We start from the raw sequence: 26,534 nt of genomic DNA on the forward strand, positions 1-26,534 counted from the left end.
GCAACAACAAAAATTGTCTGAGATAGAGAGAGAGGAGTAAATATCTCGGTTGTCTCTGATTGGCTGCCTAAAAAACAGGTGTCAGGTTGAAAAAAAAACACTCTGGTTGAAAAACTTGGAGTTGAAACAAATTCGTGTGGGGAATTCCCCGTTGATCCTGCTATCTTTTTTGCAATGTTTAGGAATAAGCGGGGAACCCTCACTCGTTTGGAATAGTACTAACGGAGCATGAGCAAATAGAACGTAGTTTCATAACGTGTTTAATCACGTGTCGAGGTTCCATAGAATAACAATGGAAGGGACATAGCACTTAAAATAGCATGGGAGGGAATATAAGCCCTTAGAACATGCTCTGGAAATGTTTATGGTGTAGTCCATCCGTGAGCTGATAATTTCGACGTGCGCCAAATCATCAATTAGATTTGGGGTTTTTACTTTTAACAGTAGAGAATCTGTGTCCCCGTAGCAGACCTCTACTTGCCCCTTCTCCGGCCACTGTACCCTAGCCACATTGTAGTAGAATTCCAACCTGAGCTTTTTTGAGATCTCCAAGATCGCACTGCCTGCAGCAATATTTTATTTAATACAATGCGTCTTTTTTTCCTATTCAATAGTACCATGTCCGGGCCAATGATTGTGAAGGAAGTGTAGTTTGGATCGGCAATAATTCGAGCACATTGTTTGGGATCGGTCACGACGTCACAACGATTCCTATTGCGAACACTCTCACACATTTTGCCGAAAGTCGAATTCAAAATGAGTTTATAAATTTCTTTTTCGGCTTTCGTTTGTGCTTCAGAACGTTTCTTGACAAAAGTGTCAACAAACATTTTTGAATGCGGTTTTTGAATAAACTGTAGCGCACTATGATCCTTCGTATAGTTGAAATCATTGTTTTGCATCCATTTTAAAGCCACATGATGCACAGTAATATTTTTTTTTGGCTGTAGTTCAAATAAGTTTTTGTTTTGACGTGGACATATTCAATTCGTCTACATCGACTACTCACCTATTTCGGGGTCTCAAAAAATCCCTAATTAAAGTTATATGGATGAAGGGGAAAACAAAATCCTTTACTGAATCGTGAAGCTCGACTGGTATCTATTAATCAATTTCAAAAAAACATCCAACCGGTCCATTCTCCCCATCCCTGTCGTCGGCAATGTTAGGGAAATGGGGAGCTTTAGGGTCATTGAGCCATTTATAGTCGACACAAGGTAGCGCATAATGGGACATGGTTGAGGGGTAGAGAGAATTCATATCAAGGAAAACTGCATCCGATTTTGTCCCCGTCTTCTCTCCAGTTGCATCAGTTTCCAAGATACGATCCCCGTGAAAACCAAATACACCCCTCATTGACCTTTCAATGAACAGATACTGATCAATGTCTGTGATTAGCCCGATTTTTTCCCCACTAATCTTTAGGATGAGGTCCATCACCAGATGTGGAGATGAAAAATAATAGCCCAAATCAAGATTAAATTCCCCATAGATTTTGTCCGTTTTTTTACATATAATGTCTAACAAAGTTAACACGTCACTCGACAAATACAGCTTGCAGTAGTCAAACACATTTTTACACCCTCCCTCTGCCCAAACTTTTTTAGCAAAACTGTATTCTTCGGGGGTGCACCTACGATCGTGTAGACTGTCGTAAAACGATTCAATAAAAGGAATAGTTTCCTCGGCGAATCTCGACATGGAACAATAATAATCATAAGGATATATGCCCTTGACCGTCAACAAATCATATAAATCATTTGGAAATTGTTGCTTGAGAAGGGGGAAAGCATTGCAGCCGTCATCGTTTTTCTGCCCCTGAATTAATTCGCTCAACGATTTGGGGAAAAAACTTTAGGAATCTAAAAAGTGAATTTTATTCGTGTACTCAACGGCGTGTTAAACCAATTTCCACGTAAATTCCAAAACAAGCAACTTTTCCGATGACTTAGGTATGATTTTGTAGGAAAAGCTGTCTATCACCCATGCATTATCCACTGTTCCATTTCTTTGAAGATGTGCCATTGCAGGTAGCACATACTTCAGATCGTAGTTATAATTATGTATAAAAACCGGAAGAAAGAGTTGCTGTTTAATATTTAAATTACATGAATGTTGAGCCCACCCCCGAAAGTTACTTTTTCTCGTTGAATTGGGGTCAGTAAGGTGATTATGATCCTGGACAGCGTCTTTTGGGGCAAGAGCACCTCTACAAAACCAGCAAATTGTCCCCTTTTCTAGTGCCAGTTGCTCCTTATATGATGTCATTGGGTATTTGGTGTGACGCAATCGTGAAATTGCGCCGTTTGCTGTTTTTATTAAAGATACCAAAAACTTTTCCATACTACCCTCCTCATCCATAGCCAAAAAAACTCTCCCAACTGCATTTTATTATTGGAATCGCGACGAACGTGCGCGTTGGAACACGCAACTAGTTTGTGTTTTTCGAATATACTTGGCCTTAATAGGTAGGATACCTTAACCAGTCTTGATTCACTATCTGAAGACACATTATCAACTTGTAACTGGGAATTTTGGTAACTTTTAATTTGTACAGTATCTTTGTCTTCTGCCGGCATTTCAGTTCTTTGATTCCCATGAATTTTGCAATGGCCCATGTGATCCGAAAATGTTTTTTCAATTTTAAATGAGGAAAGGCACATGGGGCAATAGAGACGTTTCCCATATTTTTTGCCTTGGGATAGGAGTCAACCTCTTGCCGTAACGGGGAAAAATTTACCGTAGGAATTTTCATCTTTGGAAGGCTCGTAAACAACCCAAACCCAATTTTTAACATTTTCCACCATCGATGTCCTCACTGAATACAAAACCCCTTTTTTATTTGGTTTCTTTCCCCCATTTACAAATTCTGTGTCGTACTGCAGAAAAACCACCCCCAACCCAAGATTTTTATTTTCTTTTTCAAATAAGATTATCTCTTTCAAGGACATCGGATACTATCCCTCTAAATAGTAAAAGTTTACGTTAGGGACATTTTTTTCGCCGATACGAGCAAGTCTTTCGAGATTTTTCATTGTTGACTCGTTTTTTAATGTTTTATGGGCTGCTGCTAAAAATGCGTATTTAAAGCATTGCAGCCCCGTGTCAAAATTGAAGCCTTGAACTCCTTTGGTAACCGACAAATCTGGGTGGCATTTTATTTTTAGATTTCCCGCTCCCCCCTTAAAATAAAGCTTTTTTTAAATCTACTGAGATTCAGATCCATGTGTTCAATGTATAAAATGGTGGACCCACTTCCCCTCTCGTTAAACGTGTCCAAAGTCGAAATTAATTTATATACCCAGTTGAAAAAGTTACTCTCTAATTCATTTAGACCAGGGTAAAAAGTTTGATTGCCAGTTGAAAAATGAAAATAAAAAATATCCCCAGATGTCCCCTTTTGTAAATAAACTTTTTGATTTACTGATGCTTTAATCCCCCCTTGACCCTCCCATTTGTGAATCTGAATCTCAATTTGTGCTTGAATTCTGTCGATTTAGCTATGGAGAACATTTACTGGGTCAGTTAAAATAACGCTCCCGTCAACCGCGTTTTCTTCGGGAGGATTAAAATCTACTCTATGTGTTTTTAAATGACTTAGAGCAGACCCTAACAAATAAAATTCACGAAGCTCCGGGGATATGACACTATTTTCATGTCCTACACCCCTTTGTACAGGATTCAATTCACTAATTATAAAACTATCGTCAAAAATGTCCCGGGAACATTAGGTTCAACAATTTGCATTGTTGTTGTTGCTGTATCATTAAGCGGAATGGTGGGGGGTGACATAGAATTGTCAATAACATCACCCCCAGTCTGTTCAATTACGTTGGTTGGAAATGGCATGAGGTCCCTAGGCTGTTAGTACATATTCCAAGGTGTTTGGTGACAATTGATCGAGCCAGCCTGTATTGTCCTGTGATGTAATTTCTTTATGAGGACCCGGTTCAGATGCACTAGTAACACCCTCTAAATGTTCACGCATAAATCTATCTACCCATTCCGGGTCCTCAATCATGTCAATATCACAATTTAAGTCGTCTAGGCTAGCCATTTCCCCAAAATTTATTTTAACATTTTAACATTTTAACATCTCTGACATACACTTTTACGGTGTTCAAAAATGGTGAAAAGAAAATACTTAAAAAAAACAAAAAAAGTTGGATAGAAATAGGTAGAAGCTAGAGGTGAAAATACTCACATTTCCAAATTCAGACTGCTGTTGAGTGCCGTCCGTTTCTTGCATAGATGTGGCGGCGATGTCACTGGCTTGTACAGATGAGCCGGTGGGGTTCCCCATCATATGACCAACCATCCATTCTCTTTTCAGCTTTCTACCTGGTTACATAGAGGTTGGTACCGGTGGGTTTCGAGCAGGCAACGCCGGTCTGGAATGGATGTGAGTGGTCCCCAATGGACCGCCTATCTCCACTTGCCATATTGAAGTAATGCCGTTAGTCTTAACTCTCTTTTCCGGGGGAGAGTAATAGTAGGAATCCTCTTCCTTAAAAAGAAGGAAAAATTTAGTATGGAAAAAACAATTCCCTTTTTTTACAGAAGAGAAAATTAGTCTGCACAAAGAATCCCCCTCTAACCACACGGAATCAGGGAACAGAGTCTCTCTCAAACCCCGTAAAGCTCTTTTAAAAGATACAAGAATTACTTATTTTAACACAAAAATTTCGTTTTTAACCGGTACCAAGTAAAGAAAAACCGTGTTAGAATTGATACATTGCCCCGCCCCCCCCCTCCCCTTCTCCGTCATATATTTTTATAAAAGCCTCTTGGTAAAAAAGCCGTTTCTTGTAACACAGAAGAATTCTATTTAGATCGGAAAAGGATTTTCGATAACTGGAAAAAAGGACATTTTTGAACGAAATAATTATTTCTACTGAGCAGGGTGGGGGTGGTTTTTGTTTACATAAAAAGAAGGCAAAATTTAGCATGGAAAAAACAATTCCCTTTTTTTTACAGAAGAAAATATTAGTCTGTACATAGAATCCCCCTCTAACCACACGGAATCAGAGTCTCTCTCAAGCCCCGCAAAATTCTTTTAAAAGATACAAGAATTACTTATTTAACACAAAAATTTTGTTTTTAACGGGTACCAAGTAAAGAAAAACCTTGTTAGAATTGATACATTGCCCCCCTCCCCCTTCCCTGTCACGTATTTTTATAAAAGCCTCGTAATCATCTGTGAAATCCATTTGCTTTCATCAAATACAATTGAAAAATATCTGTCTAATTTGGCCAAAAACAAACTAAAAACACACAGAATGTGGCATCGTTCTATCTTACCCCCTATCAATTCTGAGTTTCTGGCTAGCATTAGACAAAGCCCCCGTCTTAATCACCAAGCTTTTGTTTTCAGATACGACACGTTTTGAAGTTTGGTTCCAAAAAAAGGACCCTTTTCTGTAATTATAAACACATATGGTTTTAATCTCTGTAAATAAGATGAGCGTGCGAAGCCTGTTCTCCAAAAGTGACCGTTTCTTGTAACACAGAAGAATTTTATTTAGATTGGAAAAGGATTTTTGATAACTGGAAAAAAGGACATTTTTGAACGAAATAATTATTTCTACAGAGCAGAGTGGGGGTGGTTTTTGTTTACATAGATGAAAAAAGCGTACTTTGCGTTTTCTAACGAGTATACTATCGTATGGATTTTTATTGTGGGGGGGGGGGTCGGGGGGCCAAGTCCCCCTGAAATGTAAATTTGCCGACAAATGTTTTTTATATGGAAACAAATTCAGAAATTTAATAAACTATGCTCACATGGATAATTGATGGATCTATTGTTTCAAAGTTAATAATAAAATTCAGTGTACTATGTACGAAATGTTAAAACATAATGAAAATTCAATTCTAATGCATGAACATTTTATACAGAAATTTCAAGGACGAATTGTTAAGCAGTTCTCTGATTGGCTGCCTAAAAAACAGGTATTGGCTCAAAAAAAACACTCTGGTTGAAAAACTTGGAGTTGAAACAAATTCGTGTGGGGAATTCCCCGTTCATACTGCTATCTTTTTTGCAATGTTTAGAAACAGGAAGGGAATCCCCACTCGTTTGGAATGGTACCAACGGGGCATGAGCAAATAGAACGTAGTTTCATAACGTGTTTAATCACGTGTAGAGGTCCCATAGAATAACAATGGAAGGGACATAGCGCTTAAAATAGCATGGGAGGGAATATAAGCCCTTAGAACATGGGAGGGAATATAAGCCCTTAGAACATGCTCTGGAAATGTTTTTCCTATTGGACCAAGCAAATAACATAGGAATTGCTATACAGGGTGCAGAATCCAGACGAAGCAATCTACTAGTGGTTATTTTGCCATTCACATTTTGATATGGTTGCATTATCTAGTTCTCACTAAAATCTGGCCTTTAAGGGCTACCCTCCTCAACCCCCACTCTTTACACTAATGTTGGACTTTTTGTCCAGATTCTTTAAGATCGACCCTTAAAACACAAGGGCCATTGATTCAGAATAAAAAATGTTTTTGAAGCTCAATTAAACTGTAGCGTAAATATTGGGGGATTGAAGAAGGGGCAGACCCTGTCATATGCGCAATAATTTATGTTCCTTTTTAATATTTCATTTCGCTCTTTGCTTTCATTTAAGAAAAAATCTTTTTTTTAGTTAATTTTCACTAAGATCATGCCTTCGATACCCAATCCTGCACCACTTGGGATGTAATATTTGGGTTCCAGCTTACTAATTCTAGTATCCTAGGAAACGCCATAGTTAATAGATGGCATGATAGTGTCTCCTTGTATACAAGGTGTGGCAGACGTGGCTTTTTCTTAGCAAAATTAAACGTTCGTATGACTTTACATTTTCGGTTCTGACGGGGGGAGGGCAGCACATCAACAACGAATTGTCTCCAGTTTTCTTCATCTATACTATTGACTTGTATTTTACTAGCGTGTAGCTTTTAGCAAGTAATGATCCCACTGGTACTTTTTTGTACAATGAGGTACTTTTTCTTATCTACATTATATTATCTAATTCCTAAGCAGCAAAGTCAATAATTTATGATCTGGCTGGTACCCAGTATTCCTCTTTGGTAACGTCATGCCATTCATACCACTTAATAGTGGCACAAAATCACAAAATTGGGGTGCGGGGGGGGGAGGGGCAAAAGTTAAATTTCAAAATCTAGAGACGACAATTTTGTTTACTAAAAAGTTACATTTATTAGGATCTAGGGGGCTAAAAACTCTAGGGGCAGATTCTCCCTCCCAATTGATACCACTGCCTCTTAATTGATTTTATTGAGACCGACATTAATCGACGTCTTACATCCTGGATGCCTTGAAATCTTGAGTGCCAACATCTCAAACTAATATATATCAAAATGAGCTAAACCGAACTTTTTGTATTTGTTGACAGTTCAGTCAATGAATTTCAAATCAGGCAAGGCTCTTTCGGTGTTGTTTTTTTTTGGAGGGGCGGGGCTACTCGAAATTTTAAATTTTAATCTTATTATAACTCTTAATCCAAAAAAAAACAATATTAGTAAACTTTAAATATTTACTCATAAACTTTGAGAATGACTAGTGACAGGGTATGATAACCAAGGAGTGCTTCCCAGTTTCTTGGCTTTAGATTTCTCAACTTTATAAGGTGTTTGTAGTTATAGTAAACGTGTTTCTGTCGAACTTTCAGTTACTATGGACTAGAGTTCTTTCTTTACCTGGTTAGGTCTGACGCCTCAACTATGAACTATTTTGCCGTATAAGATGAATTTCTACTATCTCAGGGTTACCATTTATTATTAGTGACAATTCTTTCCTAGGTTGCGTGTGACTCCGCAAGCATGAACTATTTTGCTGCGCAAGAAGGGATGACAATTTTCTTGTGGATTCTTGGTTACGCAAATGCTAAATCTGAAAAATTATTGCAAACAATTCCTAGAAGTATGATTAGGTGTGAATAAAATGAAACATACAATTTTAAAAATGATTAATTAAACGAAGTTTTTTTTTCAAGGAAAGAGTGATATCGAGACTAAAAACGAACAAAATTATCCCTTCGCAGATTACGTAAGATATATCGACAAACACTTCAAATAAACTGACTCGTAGTATTTCTCGACATTTGTTGAATTTCAAAAACTAGCTCTTTACTGAAAACACAAAACTAATCTAAGACTAATTTTAAGACTCTCAATAGTCTTTCGAACGTCATAATATCGACATCTTTCAGTGTACAATTATATTTATAAAAGAGAACCTCAAGTAAGCTCAGTTTTTAGTAAAGCGCTAGTTCTTAGGATTTGAAATCTTTTTTTATCTTTTAGAATTATTTTGGTCGTTCTTCTCTTTGGTGTGTATATAACCTAAACCGTTCTTATGAGAAAAATCATGTCATTTGAAAGACAAGATATGATATGGAATCTTGCTATAAATTTAACAAAAATCTTTGATTTGAATAGAAATATAAAAACTTTAATGTATATGTGTAAAGGATAGGGGAGGTATCCTGGTCCTAACCCCCCAGAAATCTGAAGAAACCCAAAGCCTTTTTCCTATAGAATTTATGTTACGTTATATCTAGCCTCCTTTTTTTACTGTGTGAACTAACTTATATTAATGAAAACCACTGCGATACAACAACTTTCAAATTGATATTAACATAATCTACTTTTCCTTTTTTTTAAGTTTTAAGCCATACTTTCTTTTAGGTATAATCGAAAAAGAAGAATACCATGGAGAAATTGTTGAAGAGGATCTGAGAAATCTCATTCAAACGCTGAAATCATTTAGTCCAGCTAATGAAACAGCAAAAGAGTCGTTAAAAGAAAAACTATTGAACGAGAAGGCTATTATGGAATCAAACTTGAATTTTGCACCAAAAGGAAGAAGAAGAAGAAGGATTAAACAGATAATGACGGTGATTGATCATCTACTTAATACAAATGGAAGCCTTTCAGAAGCCTCAGCAGATAATATTCAAGGCCTATTTTCCGAAACTAGGAGAATTTTTTCTAAAACAGATGAAGAAGTGGATCAAATAATTGATCAGATTTACAAAGAGACAGATGGTTTAGTCAAAGCCAATAAGAGCAACGTAAACGAAATTAAAGAGCTTACGAGCCATATTTGCCACGCTATTTATCAGCAAGACTGCTTAATCACAGATGAAGAAGAAGCAATTTCGTTGATTGAAGATATTTGGAGGGATAAAGACAAGATTTTTAAAAACGAAGTAGCCCTTTCGCATCTGGAAGATTTGACTAGTCTGTTATTAGAAACGGATGAGCTTGGTGACAATCATGAAGACTTCCTATCACATGTTGAAGAAGAAATTGAAAATGAAAAATTGGAAATTAAGAGGAGAAAAATAATTAAAAGAATTTTGAGCCTTCATGAATATAATAAAACGGAATACCCGCTATCAGAGGGCTTGACAAAATTGCTGGTGACCATGAATGCAAATAATCAGACAAATTTTCAGGAACCGTATGGTGGAGTTCTTGAACTATTAAGTCATGTTTCGGAAGATCCAGAGGATCTTAAATCACTTTTATCAAAGCTCAACGAGAAAGAAATCAACGCATCTCTAAATGAATTCTTGGAATTTTTCAAAGATATTATTGATAAGAAGTATACCAAAACACCGGAATTTGCTGTAGAGAAAGCTTTAGAGCTGAGTAGAAACCTAGATTCACTTGATAAACTGAAAAATAAGAAGATTGATGATACAATAATTGAACTGGCAGATACAATAAAACTGTCCGATTCTGTCCCAACGACTGTGACCGAGCTTGCAAATAACGTAACCATTTCATTGAGAACACCAGAAAAGATGCTAGAAAAAATTAAAAACCAGGAAACTGAAAATGAACTTCGACAGATGCTAATGAACGAGACACTAGCTGTAGCCACTGTTTTGAATGATAAGGATAGGGATATTTGGATAAACGTTGTAGAACAAGAAAAAACTATGAAACCACCACCAGTTGCAGAAGAAGTAGCACACTTCTTGGATGACCTGCTGTTACTGCTTAAGAGCCAAGATAAAGTACAACAACGAAACGAAAGAACCTTAAAAGAGAATAAAGTTAGTATATCTGAGGTTATAGAAGAAATCGTACCATATATTGAAGATAAGGGATTGAAGGAAAAGCTGGAAATTTTAAATGACACATTAAGCAAAAGTAATAGATCATATGAATCCATTATCTTGAATGAAGTCTTGTATTTAACAGCTATCCAACTGGATAAAATGCAACGGAAAATTGAGAAAAATCACTTGCTTCTCCAAGAACTATCAAATCACAAAAAGTTAGATAGTAATAATATGTCTGAAACTCTTTTAGAACTTACCAATGCGATAGAGACAAATGTTTTGCCAAAATTGAAGGAGACTAAAGACAGTAAATACAAAGATCTTTTAAAAGTTCAAGACCAACTTATGAACAAAGCTTATAGCAATTTTGAATATACGGATGAGCTGAAAGACATTGTGAGCCATTTGAAGAATCTTCAGTCAATTCTCCCAGAAACAGACCTTGCTTTAAACCGCACATTGCTCAGTGGCCTAGAGGACGATATATTGAAAGAAATAAAATTTAACAAAGCTCTGGATAAATTCAAAGAAGCAAATGGTCTTATTAACTCTGATATAGCAGTTCAAGAAGTAGTAAAGGAATTGGATAATAGACTAAAGAATGATTCCTTAGCTAAAGGAAAATTAATAAAGGAATTAACCGACGTTCTTGAAAAGGAGGGTATAGGAATAGAACAACCAGGTAATCAAAAAATAATAGAGGTGCTATTAGAAGAAGTAGCACTTTTACAGTCCAGTCAGGACATTAAAGAAGCAATTTCTATGAAAAATTTGAAGTTTAATGAAACTATACCCAATTTATTGTTGAAAAGAACATCAAAGCTGTTAAAAAACGTTTCTGGTAGAGATGATAAAATAAACAACATCTTACAAAATCTAATTCAGGACACAATTTATTCAAATGTAGAAAATGTCACTAATACATTACTTTCATTGACTGGAAAAGATAACATGTTGGATGTGGTCGCTAAAGTTCGAAAACTTCGAAATTTCGAGGATTACGTTGCGGAAAATCCAAGTGATGTGAATGTTGAAAACAAAATGCATTCACTATCTAACGAATATGTCGATGTTCTGAAAAGTGACAGCAAGGCATCTTATTTTATAAACTATCCGCAGGACATGTCTGTATTATTGCCAATTTTTGAAAGTGTGATTCATGCAAAGAATGATTATATATCTTGTGATATATCCATTGGTAAGTGGAAGCTTGCCAGCTATAAAGACATCTTAAAATTAAATGGTGAAGAAAAGGATATCCTATATAGATTCATTTTACTTTTAGAAAAGGAAAAAAATAGTGCTTTATACAATCTGGCATTAGAAGTACTCGAGTACTCTAGCTCTAAATTACTTGAAGTAGATTCAGAGCTAGCCAGTGTTATTGACACTGCTGCATTATGTTCTCCACTATATAAAACAAATTTGCTAGTTAATCATATAGCAAAAATTCAAAGAATGTATACACCAAAGGTACTTAATGAGGAAAAACTTAAGAATCAGCTAATGAAATGTTACCCGATTGCCATGATTAAAATCTTTGAAAGCTCAACATTGTACTCGTTAACAGAACATAGTGAGACAACAAAATTATTTGAAACACTCTCTGAAACAATTAAGGCCACACTTACAGATGTACTAGCATCAATTCCATCAACTGATAGCGGTGAAATCTTACAGAAATATATCCTAGTAATGAATAGCGGCAAAGAAAGAAAAATAGATGCAGAAAGAGCGGACAAACTTAGAAAGGTCATTCGTAATTTTCAAGAAGAAATCATAACGTTATCGAGCTTATCTCGTGAACACATGTATGAAACTTTGCAAAAACTCGATTTCACTGAGTCTTGCATACGTCTTTCAGTACAATTAGATATAATAGATACTTCTTTGCGAAAAATTCTTCTTAATTCTAACATAACAGCGTCAAGAAAAACGGCCTCTTTGAAACTTTTATACAACAAAATTAAAGAAGTACAGATGGAGCTATCCCTGACTAATCAAAGTTTACCTATCAATCTTAAGTTATTCGACTATCTTGTGGCAGTTCAAAAAAATATGTTATCTGAGTGGAATTGCATTACTGTTGATTCCACACTTAATAATAGTGCCACCGATCAAGTTACGATAGATGGATTTGGTAGAAGTTTATCGGTACCAGAAGACCACCATTCTGATAAAGACCAGCTGGACATCAAAGCCTTATGCGAGGTTTTAGAAAAAACTGTTTCTTGTCCGGATGTATGCAAGAATCTAACAGTTGTCTTAGAACTAATGCAATTCTATCCTAAGCCAGATTTTATGAAAAATGGTGTCGAATCAGAGGTAAAGGTAGCAGAAAACAATGCTACAGGACTCCAGACAAGCCAAGATAACCCACACCTTTTATTGCTGAAGCGACATTCAGATTTATTTAATGTACCAAGAAAGAGTGCTTCTACTTCTATTTTTGATAAAACCGTGAAGAAAATAAATATAACAGATCCTTCAAGTGGTCTGAACAATTTAGATTCTGAAAGCGAAGATTCTTCCGAATCTTCAAAAGAAAACTTCTTTAGCTACGACACTATGGGAGAACAGCTTAGAATAGAAGATAAAAATCAACAGAGCCTTGTTATTGATGAATTAGAGTCTGAAATATTGGATCCCAACTTCCTAGAAACTATTAGCACATCAAAATCTAGAATACCAATTGCACCGAGTAATGATTCAAACATAACGAAAATAAGAGTTGATGCTGGCGGATTTAAAGTTAAAGATACAGAAACCTCAGAAGCGATAGATAAAAATTTTAAAAAGTCCATCATTGACAAACTTGAGTCTGAAATAATGGATCCCAACTTTCTTAAAAATGTAAGCACCTCCAAATCTAGATTACCAGTAACATTGAATAACCATAGAAATATAACACAAATAACTGTCGATGCGAGTGGATTTACAATTAAGGAAAATGCCACCCCAATAGAAGCCCATAGAATAAAAGACTTTGAAAATCCCCAGAAGCAATCTGGGGGATCTTCGCCAGAATATGAGGATGAATATGAACTGGTTACGGAAATTCGTCGAATTATTTATGATGGTGATGGTCAATTGGTTAAAGAGGAGGAAATCTCACAAAATCGCTTAGACAAGATATTAGCAGAACGAAATTCTACTAATAAACATATACAATTTATACAAACCACTGAAATTATGAATGAAACGAATGAAGATAGCGGAGGAATAAATCACGGGGGTGTTTTCTTAACAAATGCAGAAGAGGTGTTTGAAAAGCTAAGAAAAGAATTTGATGAGCACAAAAAGATATTGAATGGTACAGGATCTTTCACAAGGGAAGGCAAAACTACTATAAAGAATGAATATCAAAACAGCAGTGATAAAGAAATGAACAATAACCCAAAATGTAAGTAGTTTTCTTGTCACTTTCTATGTTAATTACCAATATTTTTAAACATTTTAGTTTTAGTACTCGCTAATATATGACCTTCGGCACCGGGATCGGTGTTCTTCTCACCATATTTAATGCCTAGGCACTAGATATGGTGATTTTATTTGAAATAAATCATCTCCCAACATTCTACAACCGGCAAGATCACCCAGGGGAAGAACAGAAAATAAAGGAGACAAATCATTGCTGTCTGTGTGACAATGTGATTTTCTTTGTTGTTCAAGATGGGGACTGTTTTTGTCCTTTATAGGGTTTTCAACCATAGTAGTTCCAGTGTTGCAGATTTTTGTTACTCTGACATCATTTTCGAGGGATCTTCAGGCTATTCTTTGAAACTTTCAAAATTTAGTTTTCGCAATATACTTTTGCTATTAAGATTAGCCAAAATTTCAGTTAACATTCCTGAATCGTCCTTTTAATAGGAATGTAAAGTTCCAGGGCTGGAGCTTTCTTAGCTCCATTTCATAAAATTATGCTCTGAAAAATTTCTGTTGCAGAAACAGAAACCATAGAAGGGTGTTCGTTGTTGTTGACTAAAGGGTCCGACAGCAAAGCGCTTTCTTTCAGATTTTTTGCGAAGTGTTCGTGCAAATGAAAAACTGACTTTTTCATAGAAAAGGCAGTGCTTTATTGGCGAATATTTAAAAATACACAAGTTTAGATCAGCACGAGAAGATGTGTTAGGCCAAGTCATCGATGAGTGTATGAAGTGAAAACAGATGAGTGGATGAAAACTGACAGAGATAAAACGAAAGAGTTTCTTGCCACGGAAAAATAGTACATTGTTATGTAATGGAATACTTGAAGTTAATTTAATTTCTCTTTTAAAAAAATTATCAGTTTAAAAAAAATACGTATACATTAGTCGCTCCGCAAAAAAATAAAACAAATAATTCAAGCAAAGAATAGAGACTAGTTGGAAAGACCTATGATAGATGGGCCTTTTCAAATGCTGTTTTTGTTCTATCGTGGAAATTTTGCTTTGAACCAATCAGAAAATCTTGAATTAAAACATTCAAGCCTTCACATAATTCCTAACTCGAGCCTTCAGTTAGCATTCCTAACTCAACAAATTGACATTAATTCCGTCAGGGTTACGATTCTCAGTGGTTTTTATGAACAGTATTTGTTTTCAATAAATAAATATTTTTCAAGGTAAGAAAAATAGTTTGTTTAAAAGTCAAGCAATAGTGAGATTTTTTTTTTTTTTTGAGAAATCATTGTACCAAAAAAATTTTCATAATATATTTTTCGGCAATTTTGTGCCCCAAACAACAAATCCGTCCAGAATAAGGTCAACATGTTTTTCAACAGAAATTCTGAAATACTCAACAATTTTAAAATTGTCGAAAAACTTATAGTTCCAGGAGACAATACTGCTGCCGAGTGGCACTTTTACTTATAAATGCCCTCTCTTAAAATTACTGGTTATTGTAGACAGATTTATTTAGCTTCATTTAGTGAGTTAAATTCATTCGAGGACTTCATTCATTTATGTACAATATTGCATAATTACACACCAGCTCAAAAAAAAAATTATGGATCTTTCTGTAAGGGTCAGGATACCCGAAGCCCATAAGTAGAGTTTTCTCACCTAAATTTTCAAAATTTCTACAATATATCTTTTTAGATCAATATGTAAGTGGTTGACATCGACTCTACAACCTCCTTCCTTTCGGAGAGGTAATCTTTCGAATAAGTGGGCACTGCAAGCGCCAAATGGGGTGACACGTTATCCCTTACTGCATAAGCAATTTGAGCTGAAATTTAAAGGTTATTTCCATATACTTACTTGCACAGAGGTTGGAGGAGCGGGGGTCTCCTCCGAACGACATGTTTGTTAAAATGCTTTGTGTGTGCCCACGCGCATACAAATCTAATGTCTTTTGGGGAAGGGGTTATTGTTACTATTATTACTACGGTCTGATTCATAGAACTTAGTCAAGGATCAGGCCACAAAGGTCTATTGTCTCCCAGTCCAAAAGAAATAAGTAATAATATAGCAACAATAGCCGCTGGGCTATTATTGCCACCTCGGTTGTGGTATTTTGTGATAGTCTTTTGTCGAAGTAACTGGATTGGCACTGTCAATTTGCCCACCGTTTTCCCCCATTCAGAGCCCCGCCCGTAGCTGTTAATCGGCTTGGGCAGGCAGCACCAACACTCTCTCTTCAGAAGAAAGGGGAGAGTCACTCACCACTTGCCAGCCGTTAACAGCACGTGCCACTTGACCCTCATACCCTGAACTAGCAAGAGAATTTCTTTCTCACACCTAGAATTGATTCTCAAGGGCTATTTTATTGCACCACGTTCGCTGCTTTATATCTCAAGGGAAGTTAGATCGGGCATAATTTTGGCAACCATTACTTGCATTAGTCCACCCAACCTTGGGGGCGTATTTTACAAAATACCTTGCCACATGGTGGGACACCTAGTAAGGTGACTAGTGGCTGGAGGGGGACTTGCTCTCAGAGGCGTGACGAGAAGGTTGTCATCACTTCATTCAGGGTGGATTTGGGTAAGGGGTAAAATCTTGGGGAGGGGCATGGTAAAAAAAATATATACAAAAAAACTGGCTCACTTGATGAAAAGTAAAGGAAATATTGACCAAATTGTGAATATCCTGAGATTGTTGGGAAAGGGGAGTGACAAGCTCCTCGTATATTTTGGTTTTGATTTGTTTTACACTCTTGTATTCCTTTTCTAGTCATGTGCCCCAGTGATGGATTGCATCCTAAACCGAAAGCTTGCAAGCAATTCTACAGTTGTGCCAACGGAATCAGCCACTTGATGGATTGTGGTTTGGGTCTTTATTTCAATCCTGTAACAAAGAACTGCGACTGGCCTCAGAATGTTCCATCCTGTAATCGTTAAAAAGGGACATATGCTAGGTCCTTTTTTATTTTCAGAGAAAGGGCAGTTTGAAAACCCACCAAGAATATAATTGAAGGTGAAACAGGTTTTTTTTTTCAAAGTAAAGAAAGACCTATTAGCTCATTACCTTGTAGGTCAAATGCTATATTATAAATGTGTTCGAAATATAATTGTTATTTTGATTGGATAATAAAAATTAGAAATAAAATACTTTTAATTTGTTTCATTAGAGACACAAAGTGAGCCTTTCACCCTTCTAACAATCCGCTCCTCTTCCCATCAACTTTAAAAAAAAAAAGGTAGACATGTTTTACCTTATTTGAAGCAGAGTCACGCAAGGTTTTTAATTTCTATTGACGGGGGCCCAAACTGGGGCCTTTGAGCCTTCAACTCAACATCCCTTTCAAACATCTACCTTGCCTCTTGCCAGGCCAAATTTTAAGCAAAACGGCAGTCATGATGCGCATTTTTTAATGAAAGCAAATGTTTTCAGCCTAAATGATTTGGGTGCAGAAATGGAGCAGTCACTCATCCAAACCCGACACTCGTATCTCGGCTTTTCAGTAGAAAGGCAGGGTTATTGCACCTTGGTTTAGTCGAAAACGTGAAGTAATTTTCAGTCTGTATGATTTGAGACACAAAATGAGTCCTTGGCCCAATGAAGACACCTCTCCCTTTATCGCAAGAATTTTTGTTTGTGTGATCGGAGGCCCAAAGTGGGCTCTCTTACTCTCCAAAACTGGTGGGATAAGTGATCTGAGACTGACGTGGCTTTGCTCTCCAAGACTGACAAAACAAGTACCTCGTGTTAATTGGATACGAGAAAGATGATTTTCACAGGCATATTTCCCTCCTACGACCTCTAATCTACTCAAAATTATAGGGAAGGGGACTTTGGGCCAAAGGGACAGAGTGGATGCATTTCCTGGGGTGTCTACCACTTCTTAGCCCCCACCTACCTTCCGAGAAAAACCGTCACAATCATGGAGAATCTGGTGGAAGGGTACCTACCCCCAAGGATATATTATTTGGGAATTTTCCATAGATAGCAAAATGACTTGCAAATAAGAATCACCACAAGTTAAACTTTTTGTTGGATTTCGGGCCAATATTGTCTGGCTTATTTCTGGGTGGTTTTTAAATGCTTACAGGTTAGTTTCGGTTCTCAAAATGACACGACTGCTTACTAGTGACAGTCAAATAGCCATGATGGAGTAAGAATTTGTTGAAATAAATATTAAAATCTCGAAAAAACAATTCTAGCAGCAAGAACAAGAAATCTCGTCGTTCAATGACAGCGACATGAGGATTTTATTATTTACCGGCAAATCTTGTAAGGATAGCAATTCAAGTAGCAATGGTTCTAAACAAAACTATTAATATAACATTATTTGTACAGTCCAATAGTTACCAACTTTTATCAAATCGCGCTCCCCCTGTTAAAGATTTCCATCGTGAAGACCCCCTTCCACGTAGTACTATTAACTGCCTATAAAAATTTTAAGATATTAGTTTTATTTTTTCGCTATCTTAATAAAGTGTAATAAAGACTGAGCTTTAAAGGCACAAATTAAACATAGAAAATATATGAAAACTTAGTACTTTCATAATGTGAGAAAACAAGACTAAATCTAACTAAAGTCCTGTTTCAAACAAAATTATAGGAAACAGAGCATAGTGTAACTTTAACGATTTCTTTGCCACAAAATTCGTGGATACTGAAAATTAACCAATAGCTGTGAAAGAACTTAATAACCGCAGACAAGATATGCCCCATTTGGAGATTATCTTGGATGAGTCCTCCAGTTCCTTCGTCATCCTATTTCACCAGAATGTGCACCATAGTCATTATATTGAACGTTCTGTAAAATATGAACTTGAAATTTTATATTTCGTTAAACAAAGTTCGTCACAAAAATATTTACCCACAAAACCAGTCCTTCTTCATGCGACACCACAGCCCCAGGGGAAAGGTCTTCAAGTTATGAAATTTGCCCATTGTGTATGCATAGTATTTGTTATTGGGAAGCATGCATGCATTTTAGGTTGGGGGGGATGAATTTTCTGCTGGGGGTTTTTCTACGGGGGAGTTTTCCATGGGGAGGGAAGTTTCCAAGGGGTGAACTTGCCAAAGGAAATTATACAATGGGGAAATTTGCAAGAATTCCTGTACAAAATTAATTTTATGTGTCTTGCTTTCTCTTTTCCATCTCAATTTTACGCGTGGAGTTGTCAAGCCAAAAGCCTGAGTTGTCAAGGATAATTGTCCTGGGTAAATATTTTACGGAATTGAATTGTCTAATGGCTATTTCCGTGGGGAGGGTATTTCTCCATGGAGGTGGTGCCAGATTTCCTGGGATTACATAAAGTATGATCAGAAATTAAATTTAAAAAAAAAACTCTTTACGCTAAAGTTTAAATTTTGTCCTAATTCTTTAAGAACGACTTCTGAAACACAAGGGTCGTTTAATTAGAACAACAGAAAGCTTTTTTAAAAGTACTAAGAAACTTTAGCGTAAAGAGCAAGGTGTTGAGATGGAGGCAACCCCCTTCATATACATAATAATTTATGTTCGTTTTAAGTTTTAATGTTGCTCCTTACTTTCAGTTGAAAAAACTAGTTTTTTTTACTTAATCTTTATTAGCGTCTTTGTCTTTACTAATGTTTGTTATTGCGATTATCTGTGCGTGATTTATTTTCTCTCTCTCTCTACTCCGTCGTTTCGTTTTACACGAAGAATTTTCAAATAAATGATATTGGTATGGTATCTGGAGCCTATATACTAATAATTATGGCAATAACTGAATATTCGGAATCAATTTGTACAAAAAGTAATGACAAAATTGAAACATTTGTTGGTGAAGAACTACAATAGATTTCTACAATTTCTAGAAAAAGAAAAAGAGACTGCTGAATTGGTAGGTCACCGTCCTAGTTTCGTTTTTCTATTTTTTTGTATTCTTTCTCCGTCGTTCTTTTTTTCTGCTTCGTCATTTTGTTTTTCACGACGAGTTCTCAGATAAATAATAATGGCGTGGGACATGGAGGTTATTTACTAATAATTTCTAAAACGAGTAAATTTATTTTCATGGATTTTTTCAGGAAGGAAAAATATAACTATGAATCATTTGCAAGTAATAAACTATTCTAAACTTCAGGTCAATAATCAGACTTGTCACTGGAAAAGCCGCTGTCCAGGTTTCTTTTTCTATTCTATGGTTTCTTTTTGCATTTTTCTATCATTCTTTTTTCCCTCTGTATACTTTTCTACCAACCATTGCAAAATTGAGGTAGATAAACAGACTTCTCACTGGAAAAGTCATTCCCTTGGTTTCTTTTTCTCTGTTTTATGGTTTGTGATTCCGTTGTTTACCATTTTTTTTCTCTCTATACTTTTCTATCAATTTTGTATACTTCATAAACAGACTTCTTACTGGAAAAGTCACTGCCCTGGTTGCATTTTTCTGTTTTATGGTTTGTTTTTACGTTTTTCTAAAATTCAATTTTTACTCTATATAGTAGTTTTTATCAACTATTGTAAGCTTCAGGTCAATAAACAGACTTCTCACTGAAAAGTTCACTGCCCTGTTTTTTATAGTTTCTTTTTGCGTTTTTCTATCATTCTTTTTTTCCTCTCTATACTTTTCTACCAACTATTGTAAAATTAAGGTCAATAAACAGACTTGTCACTGGAAAAGCCACTCTCATGGTTTCTTTTGTGATTTTATGGTTTCTTTTTGCGTTTTTCTATCATTCTTTTTTCCTCTCTATACTTTTCTACCAACTATTGTAAAATTAAGGTCAATAAACAGACTTCTTACTGGAAAAGTCACTCCCTTGGTTTCTTTTTTTCTGTTTTGTGGTTTCTTTTTGCGTTTTTTATCTTTTTTCTTTCTCTATGCTTTTCTATCAATTATTGTATACTTCAGGTCAATAAACAGACTTCTTGCTGGAAAAGTCACTGCCCTGGTTTCTTTTTTCTGTTTTATGGTTTGTTTCTACGTTTTTCTATCATTATTTGTTTTTTGCTCCATATTTTTATTTTGTAAGATGACCTTTCAAATAAACGATAATAGCATGGAACTCTTTTACTGTTTCGCTTTCTTTCCTGTTCTATTCCTTCTGTTTCCTTCTGTTCTATTCTGTTCTATTCCTTCTCTTGTCTTTATGCTTACTCTCAAAGAGAAAACGATAAACGATAACAATGGCATGGGACGCAACGCAAGGGCCTATTTACAAATAAGTACTACAATGTGTGAATTTTTTTTATCGATTTATTCAAAAAGTAAAGAATAACTTTGAATCATTTGTAAGTAAAGAGCTATTATACACTTCAGGTAAATACACATACTGTTCACTGGGAAATGTCACCGTACTGGTTTCTGGTGCACTGTCACACAATTTTATAGACAAATAACAGCATATGTTCTTTCTACAAAATAATGCCTCGATTAGTTGCCGCGATATATTTCAATAATTGATCATTATCTTCACAGAGAACGGCCTTGGTGTGATAACATCCGATGTCATGCCAAGCAATACCGTCCTAAAATATAAATAGAAAAGTGTAAATAATAAACAGCTATGATAAAACAAAAATGTCTAGGATTATATGGTGTTTACGTACTACTACTGCAACAACTAACAACTTATTGCAGCACATAGCCATAAGGGGCCAGCGCATCACGAATTCTTGTCAGTTTCTTGGTCAATTTTACACCCAAGGTTGTAATTCCTTAGCTTCGATTTCAGACAATAAGCTTCAATACGGTTTGCTACCCTACACCACAAAACGGGTAACAGATCTCCGAGCTTAACGCAATCTGGTAAAAACCGTTTGATACTACTTTAGTGGTTGTCTACTTCTAAAGGAGGTGTGCTAATAAAATAAAAGCAGTACCATTACATTCCATTTTAAGCCTCTTTCCAAATATCATGGTTGCTATACTGACAATGTATTCCTCCACCGTGATGGTCCCAGGTATAGTCATAAGATATAAAGAAAACGATGAAACTCTTGCTTTGTAATGTGCTTTAGGTTTATATTAAAATAGTTATCATGTTTCCTTAATAGTTATCTAAATTTTTAAATCATTTCAAATACTATTTTCATATACCAATCGCATAAACATATCAGTAGAGGGGGGGGGGATACCAGCCCCACGATTCACCCCTGCTGCCACCTACAACTTTTTTGCATAGTTTAATGGGGACAGAGTCAATGACCTCTTTCTCCAAGGTCTCTTTCTCCAGGTGTGTTTTTGGCACGCTCGGGGAGAATGTTATGATCTAGGAAAAAGTATTTGTTGTTGTTGTTTTTGGCCAAGGGCCCGCTAGGGGAGAATGTTATGATCCAGAAATAGTATTTGTTGTTGTTGTTGTTTTGGACTTCCCCTTTCTTGACAGTTCAATCGATCAATGACATCATCTGTCTGACCTTAAAAATTTTCGCCTAGAAACGATTCTCCAGGAATAGATCCAAGTCATTAATGTTTTTGCCTGGGCAACAATTCTACTGGTCGAACTCCAATAGATATTAATAACCAAACGCCAGGGAAACAATTCTGCAAGAAACATCTTAGCGATGAATTGTTTTGGTGCGGGAATCAGGTTTCTTAGTAATTTCAAATGCGTCAGCGCAGAGATGCCAAAAACAAAAGGAACACGCTGAAATTACGTTTAGGGGTTATTTGGGCGAAACCGTTTTAGGGAATTATTTCGGCGAAACAGTTAGAGACATTTTAAAAGATGATTTAAAAGATGATTTTAGAAGAGGATTTGAGGGTGAAACTCTGTGGTCGTTATAATACACAAGTTCCATTTGAACAGTGTTATGGGGTCCCCTACCACAACTCCAAAGGGTTCCGATCCCCCCACCCCATCCCGAAGGAAGCCACCGGTCCTCAAAGGTCCCCCAGACCCCCAAAGGACCCCCGGCGCCCCAAAGGCTCCCGAGCCCCCATTTTAATACTGTTTAATGATTTATTATATCTTTTCAGATCAAATTATTATTTTAGGGAATAATTTCGGCAAAACGGTTAGAGACATTTTAAAAGATAATTTTTGAAGAGAATTTAGAGGAGAATTTGAGGGTGAAGCTCTGTAGTCGTTATAATACACAAGTTCCATTTGAACAGTGTCGTGAGGTCCTCTACCCCGACCCCCAAGGGCTCCGATCCTCCTACCCCGACCCAAAGGGCCCCGATCCCCTTACCCCAACCCCGAAGGAAGCCCCCCGGTCTCCAAAGGTTCTCCGGGCTCCCAAAGGGCCCCCGGCGCCCCAAAGGCTCCTGAGCCACCATTTTAATACTTTTTTAAGGCTATATTATATCTTTTCAGAACAAGTTCCTTTCTTAATGTCATTCCTTAGCCCATTTTTACAAGTTGAAGTACCTGTCCTTTTCACCCACAACTATACTTTACAGCTTTTTAGATACCTTAACACCAAGAAATACCTTTCAAAAGGCATTTCAGAGCAAGTTTCTTTCTTAATGTCATTCCTTAACACATTTTCCAACTTGAAGTACCCATCTTTTTCACCCACAACTATACTTTACAGCTTTTTGGATACCTCAACATCAAGCAATACCTTTCAAAATGCATTTCAGAGCAACTTCTTTTCTGAATGTCCCTTCTAAACCCATTTTCCAACTTGAAGCATCTATCCTTTTCGCCCACAATTATACTTTACAGCTTTTTTGAATACCTCAACACCAAGAAATACTTTTCAAAAGGCATTTCAGAGCAAGTTCCTTTCTTAATGTCCCTCCTTAACACATTTTTACAAGTTGAAGTACCCATCCCTTTCACCCAAAACTATACTTTACAGCTTTTAGGATACCCCAACACCAAGAAATACCTTTCAAAAGCCATTTCAGAGCAAGTTCCTTTCTTAATGTCCCTTCTAAACCCATTTTCCAACTTGAAGTACCCATCCTTTTAGCTTAGAGTTTTAGTTTTGTTTAGTTTTAGTTAAAAGTTTAGAGTTTTTTAGCTTAGAGTCTTAGCTTAGAGTTTTTGTTAGAGTTATAGTTTAGTTTTAATTAAGAGTTTAGAGTTTTTAGCTTAGAGTCTTAGCTTAGAGTTTTATTTAGAGTTCTAGTTTAGTTTAGTTTAGTTACAGTTAAGAATTTAGAGTTTTAGCTTAGTGACTTAGCTTAGAGTTATAGTTTTAGTTTAGTTTTAGTTAAGAGTTTAGAGTTTTTTAGCTTAGAGTCTTAGCCTAGAGTTTTTGATAGAGTTCTAGTTTAGTTTAGTTTTAGTTAAGAGTTCGATATTTTACCTCAGAGTAATAGCTTAGAGTTTTAGTTAGAGTTCTAGTTTAGTTTAGTTTTAGCTAAGAGTTTAGAATTTAGCTTAGAGTCTTAGCTTAGAGTTTTTGTTAGAGTTCTAGTTTATTTTAGTTTTAGTTAAGAGTTTAGAGTTTTTAGCTTAGAGTCTTAGCTTAGAGTTTTTGATAGAGTTCTAGTTTAGTTTAGTTTAGTTTTAGTTAAGAGTTTGATGTTTTACCTTAGAGTCATAGCTTGGAGTTTTAGTTAGAGTTCTAGTTTGGTTTAGTTTTAGTTAAGAGTTTAGAATTTTAGCTTAGAGTCTTAGCTTAGAGTTTTTGTTAGAGTTCTAGTTTATTTTAGTTTTAGTTAAGAGTTTAGAATTTTATCCTAGAGTCTTAGCTTAGAGTTTTTGTTGAAGTTCTAGTTTAGTTTAGTTTTAGTTAAAAGTTTAGAGTTTTTAGCTTAGAGTCTTAGCTTAGAGTTTTAGTTAGAGTTCTAGTTTAGTTAATTTTAGTTAAGAGTTTAGAATTTTATCTTAGAGTCTTAGTTTAGAGTTTTTATCTTAGAGTCTTAGTTTAGAGTTTTTGTTGAAGTTCTAGTATAGTTTAGTTTTAGTTAAAAGTTTAGAGTTTTTAGCTTAGAGTCTTAGCTTAGAGTTTTTGTTAGAGTTGAGTTTGATGTTTTAACTTTGAGTTTCAGTTAGAGTTCTAGTTTAGTTTAGTTTTAGTTAAGCGTTTGGAGTTTTACCTTAGAGTCTTAGCTTAGAGTTTTAGTTAGAGTTCTAGTTTAGTTTAGTTTTAGTTAATAGTTTCGAGTTATTAGCTTATAGTCTTAGCTTAGAGTTTTTTTTAGAGTTCTAGTTTATTTTAGTTTTAGTTAAGAGTTTAGAGTTTTTATATTAGAGTATAAGATTAGAGTTTTTGTTGAAGTTCTAGTTTAGTTTAGTTTTAGTTAATAGTTTAGAGTTTTAGCTTAGATTCATAGCTTAGAGTTTTTGTTATACTTGAAGTTTAGTTTAGTAATAGTTAAGAGTTTTAGAGTTTTTAGCTTAGAGTCTTAGCTTAGAGTTTTTCTTAGAGTTCTAGTTTAGTTTAGTTTTAGTTAAGAGTTTAGAGTTTTTAGCTTAGAGTCTTAACATAGAGTTTTTGTTGAAGTTCTAGTTTAGTTTAGTAATAGTTAAGAGTTTAGAGTTTTATCATAGAGTCTTAGCTTAGAGTTTTTGTTAAAGTTGAAGTTTAGTTTAGTAATAGTTTTAGCTTAGAGTCTTAGCTTAGAGTTTTAGTTTAGTTTAGTTTTAGTTAAGAATTTAGAGTTTTTTTAGCTTAGAGTCTTAGCTTAGAGTTTTTTTTAGAATTATAGTATAGTATAGTTTTAATTAGGAGTTTAGAGTTTTTAGCTTAGAGTATTAGCTTAGAGTTTTAGTTACAGATCTAGTTTAGTTTAGTTTTAGTGAAGAGTTTAGAGTTTTACCATAGAGTCTTAGCTTAGAGTTCTAGTTAGAGTTGAAGTATAGTTTAGTTACAGTTAATAATTTAGAGTTTTAGCTTAGAGTCATAGCTTAGAGTTTTACTTAAAGTTGTAGTTTAGTTAAGTTTTAGTTAAGAGTTTCGAGTTTTAGCTTTGAGTCTTACCTTAGAGTTTTTGTTAGAGTTCTAGTTTAGGTTAGTTTTAGTTAAGAGTTTTGAGTTTTACCATAAAGTCTTAGCTTAGAGTTCTAGCTAGAGTTCTAGTTCTGTATAGTTATAATTAAGAGTTTAGAGTTTTAGCTTAGAGTCATAGCTTAGAGTTTTAGTTAAAGTTATAGTTTAGTAAAGTTATACTTAAGAGTTTAGAGTTTTACCTTAGAGTCTTAGCTTAGAGTTTTTGTTATATTTCTAGTTTAGTTTAGTTTAGTTAAGAGTTTATAGTTTTAGCTTAGAGTCTTAGCTTAGAGTTTTTGTTAGAGTTCTAGTTTAGTTTAGTTTTAGTTAAGAGTTTGGAGTTTTAACTTAGAGACTTAGCTTAGAGTTTTAGTTTAGTTTAGTTTTAGTTAAGAGTTTAGAGTTTTAGCTTAGAGTCGTATCTTAGAGCTTTTGTTAGAGTTCTAGTTTAGTTTAGTTTTAGTTATGAGTTTAGAGTTTTTAGATTAGAGTCTTTGTTTAGAGTTTTTTGTTGAATTTGTAGCTTAGTTTAGAGTTTTAGCTTAGAATTAAAGTTTTAATTAGAGTTCTTGTTTAGTTTAGTTTTATTTAAGAGTTTAGAGTTTTAGATAATAGTCTCAGCTTAGAGTTTTTGTTAGAGTTCTAGTTCAGTTTATTTTTAGTTAAGAGTTTACTGTTTTTTAGCTTAGAGTCTTAGTTTAGAGTTTTTGTTGAAGTTCTAGTTTAGTTTAGTTTTAGTTTAGAGTTTTGTCTTAGACTTAGAGTTTTAATTAGAGTTCTAGTTTAGTTTAGTTTTAGTTAAGAGTTTAGAGTTTTGCCTTAGAGTCTTAGCTTAGAGTTTTAGTTAGAGTTAAAGTTTAGTTTAGTTACCGTTAAGAATTTAGAGTTTTAGCTTAGAGTCATAGCTTAGAGTTCTACTTAAAGTTATAGTTTGGTTAAGTTTTAGTTAAGAGTTTCGATTTTTAGCTGAGTCTTAGCTTAGACTTTTTGTTAGAGTTCTAGTTTAGTTTAGTTTTAGTTAAGAGTTTCGAGTTTTACCTTAGAGTATTAGCTTAGAGTTTTTGTTAGAGTTCTAGTTTAGTTATAGTTAAGAGTTTGATGTTTTACCTTTGAGTTTCACTTATAGTTCTAGTTTAGTTTACTTTTAGTTATGAGTTTGGTGTTTTACCTTAGAGTGATAGCTTAGAGTTTATGTTAGAGTTATAGTTTAGT

At 35.2% G+C, this 26,534-nt stretch overlaps 2 protein-coding genes across 3 annotated transcripts in view; one reads left to right on the forward strand and one right to left on the reverse strand.

The window, feature by feature from the left end:
* Positions 1-16,612, forward strand: part of LOC148952406 (uncharacterized) — a 109,537-nt gene extending 92,925 nt beyond the window's left edge. Inside the window, exons 7-8 of the mRNA XM_089089863.1 lie at positions 8,701-13,491; positions 16,244-16,612. Of these exons, the coding sequence (XP_088945989.1) occupies positions 8,701-13,491; positions 16,244-16,410 (4,958 nt within the window). The 3' untranslated portion in view covers positions 16,411-16,612. The remainder of the gene's footprint in view (positions 1-8,700; positions 13,492-16,243) is intronic.
* A 4,055-nt stretch (positions 16,613-20,667) lies between these two features.
* LOC148952407 (uncharacterized) overlaps positions 20,668-26,534 on the reverse strand; it is a 44,158-nt gene continuing 38,291 nt past the window's right edge. For both annotated transcript variants that reach the window (XM_089089865.1, XM_089089864.1), the window contains exon 5: positions 20,668-20,957. In XM_089089865.1, coding sequence (XP_088945991.1) covers positions 20,844-20,957 — 114 coding nt within the window. In that variant the 3' untranslated portion in view covers positions 20,668-20,843. The remainder of the gene's footprint in view (positions 20,958-26,534) is intronic.

The sequence above is a fragment of the Artemia sp. Qi Xiang Cuo genome, chromosome 5 (assembly GCF_049724085.1).
Source record: "Artemia sp. Qi Xiang Cuo chromosome 5, ASM4972408v1, whole genome shotgun sequence".
Classification (NCBI taxonomy): domain Eukaryota; kingdom Metazoa; phylum Arthropoda; class Branchiopoda; order Anostraca; family Artemiidae; genus Artemia; species Artemia sp. Qi Xiang Cuo.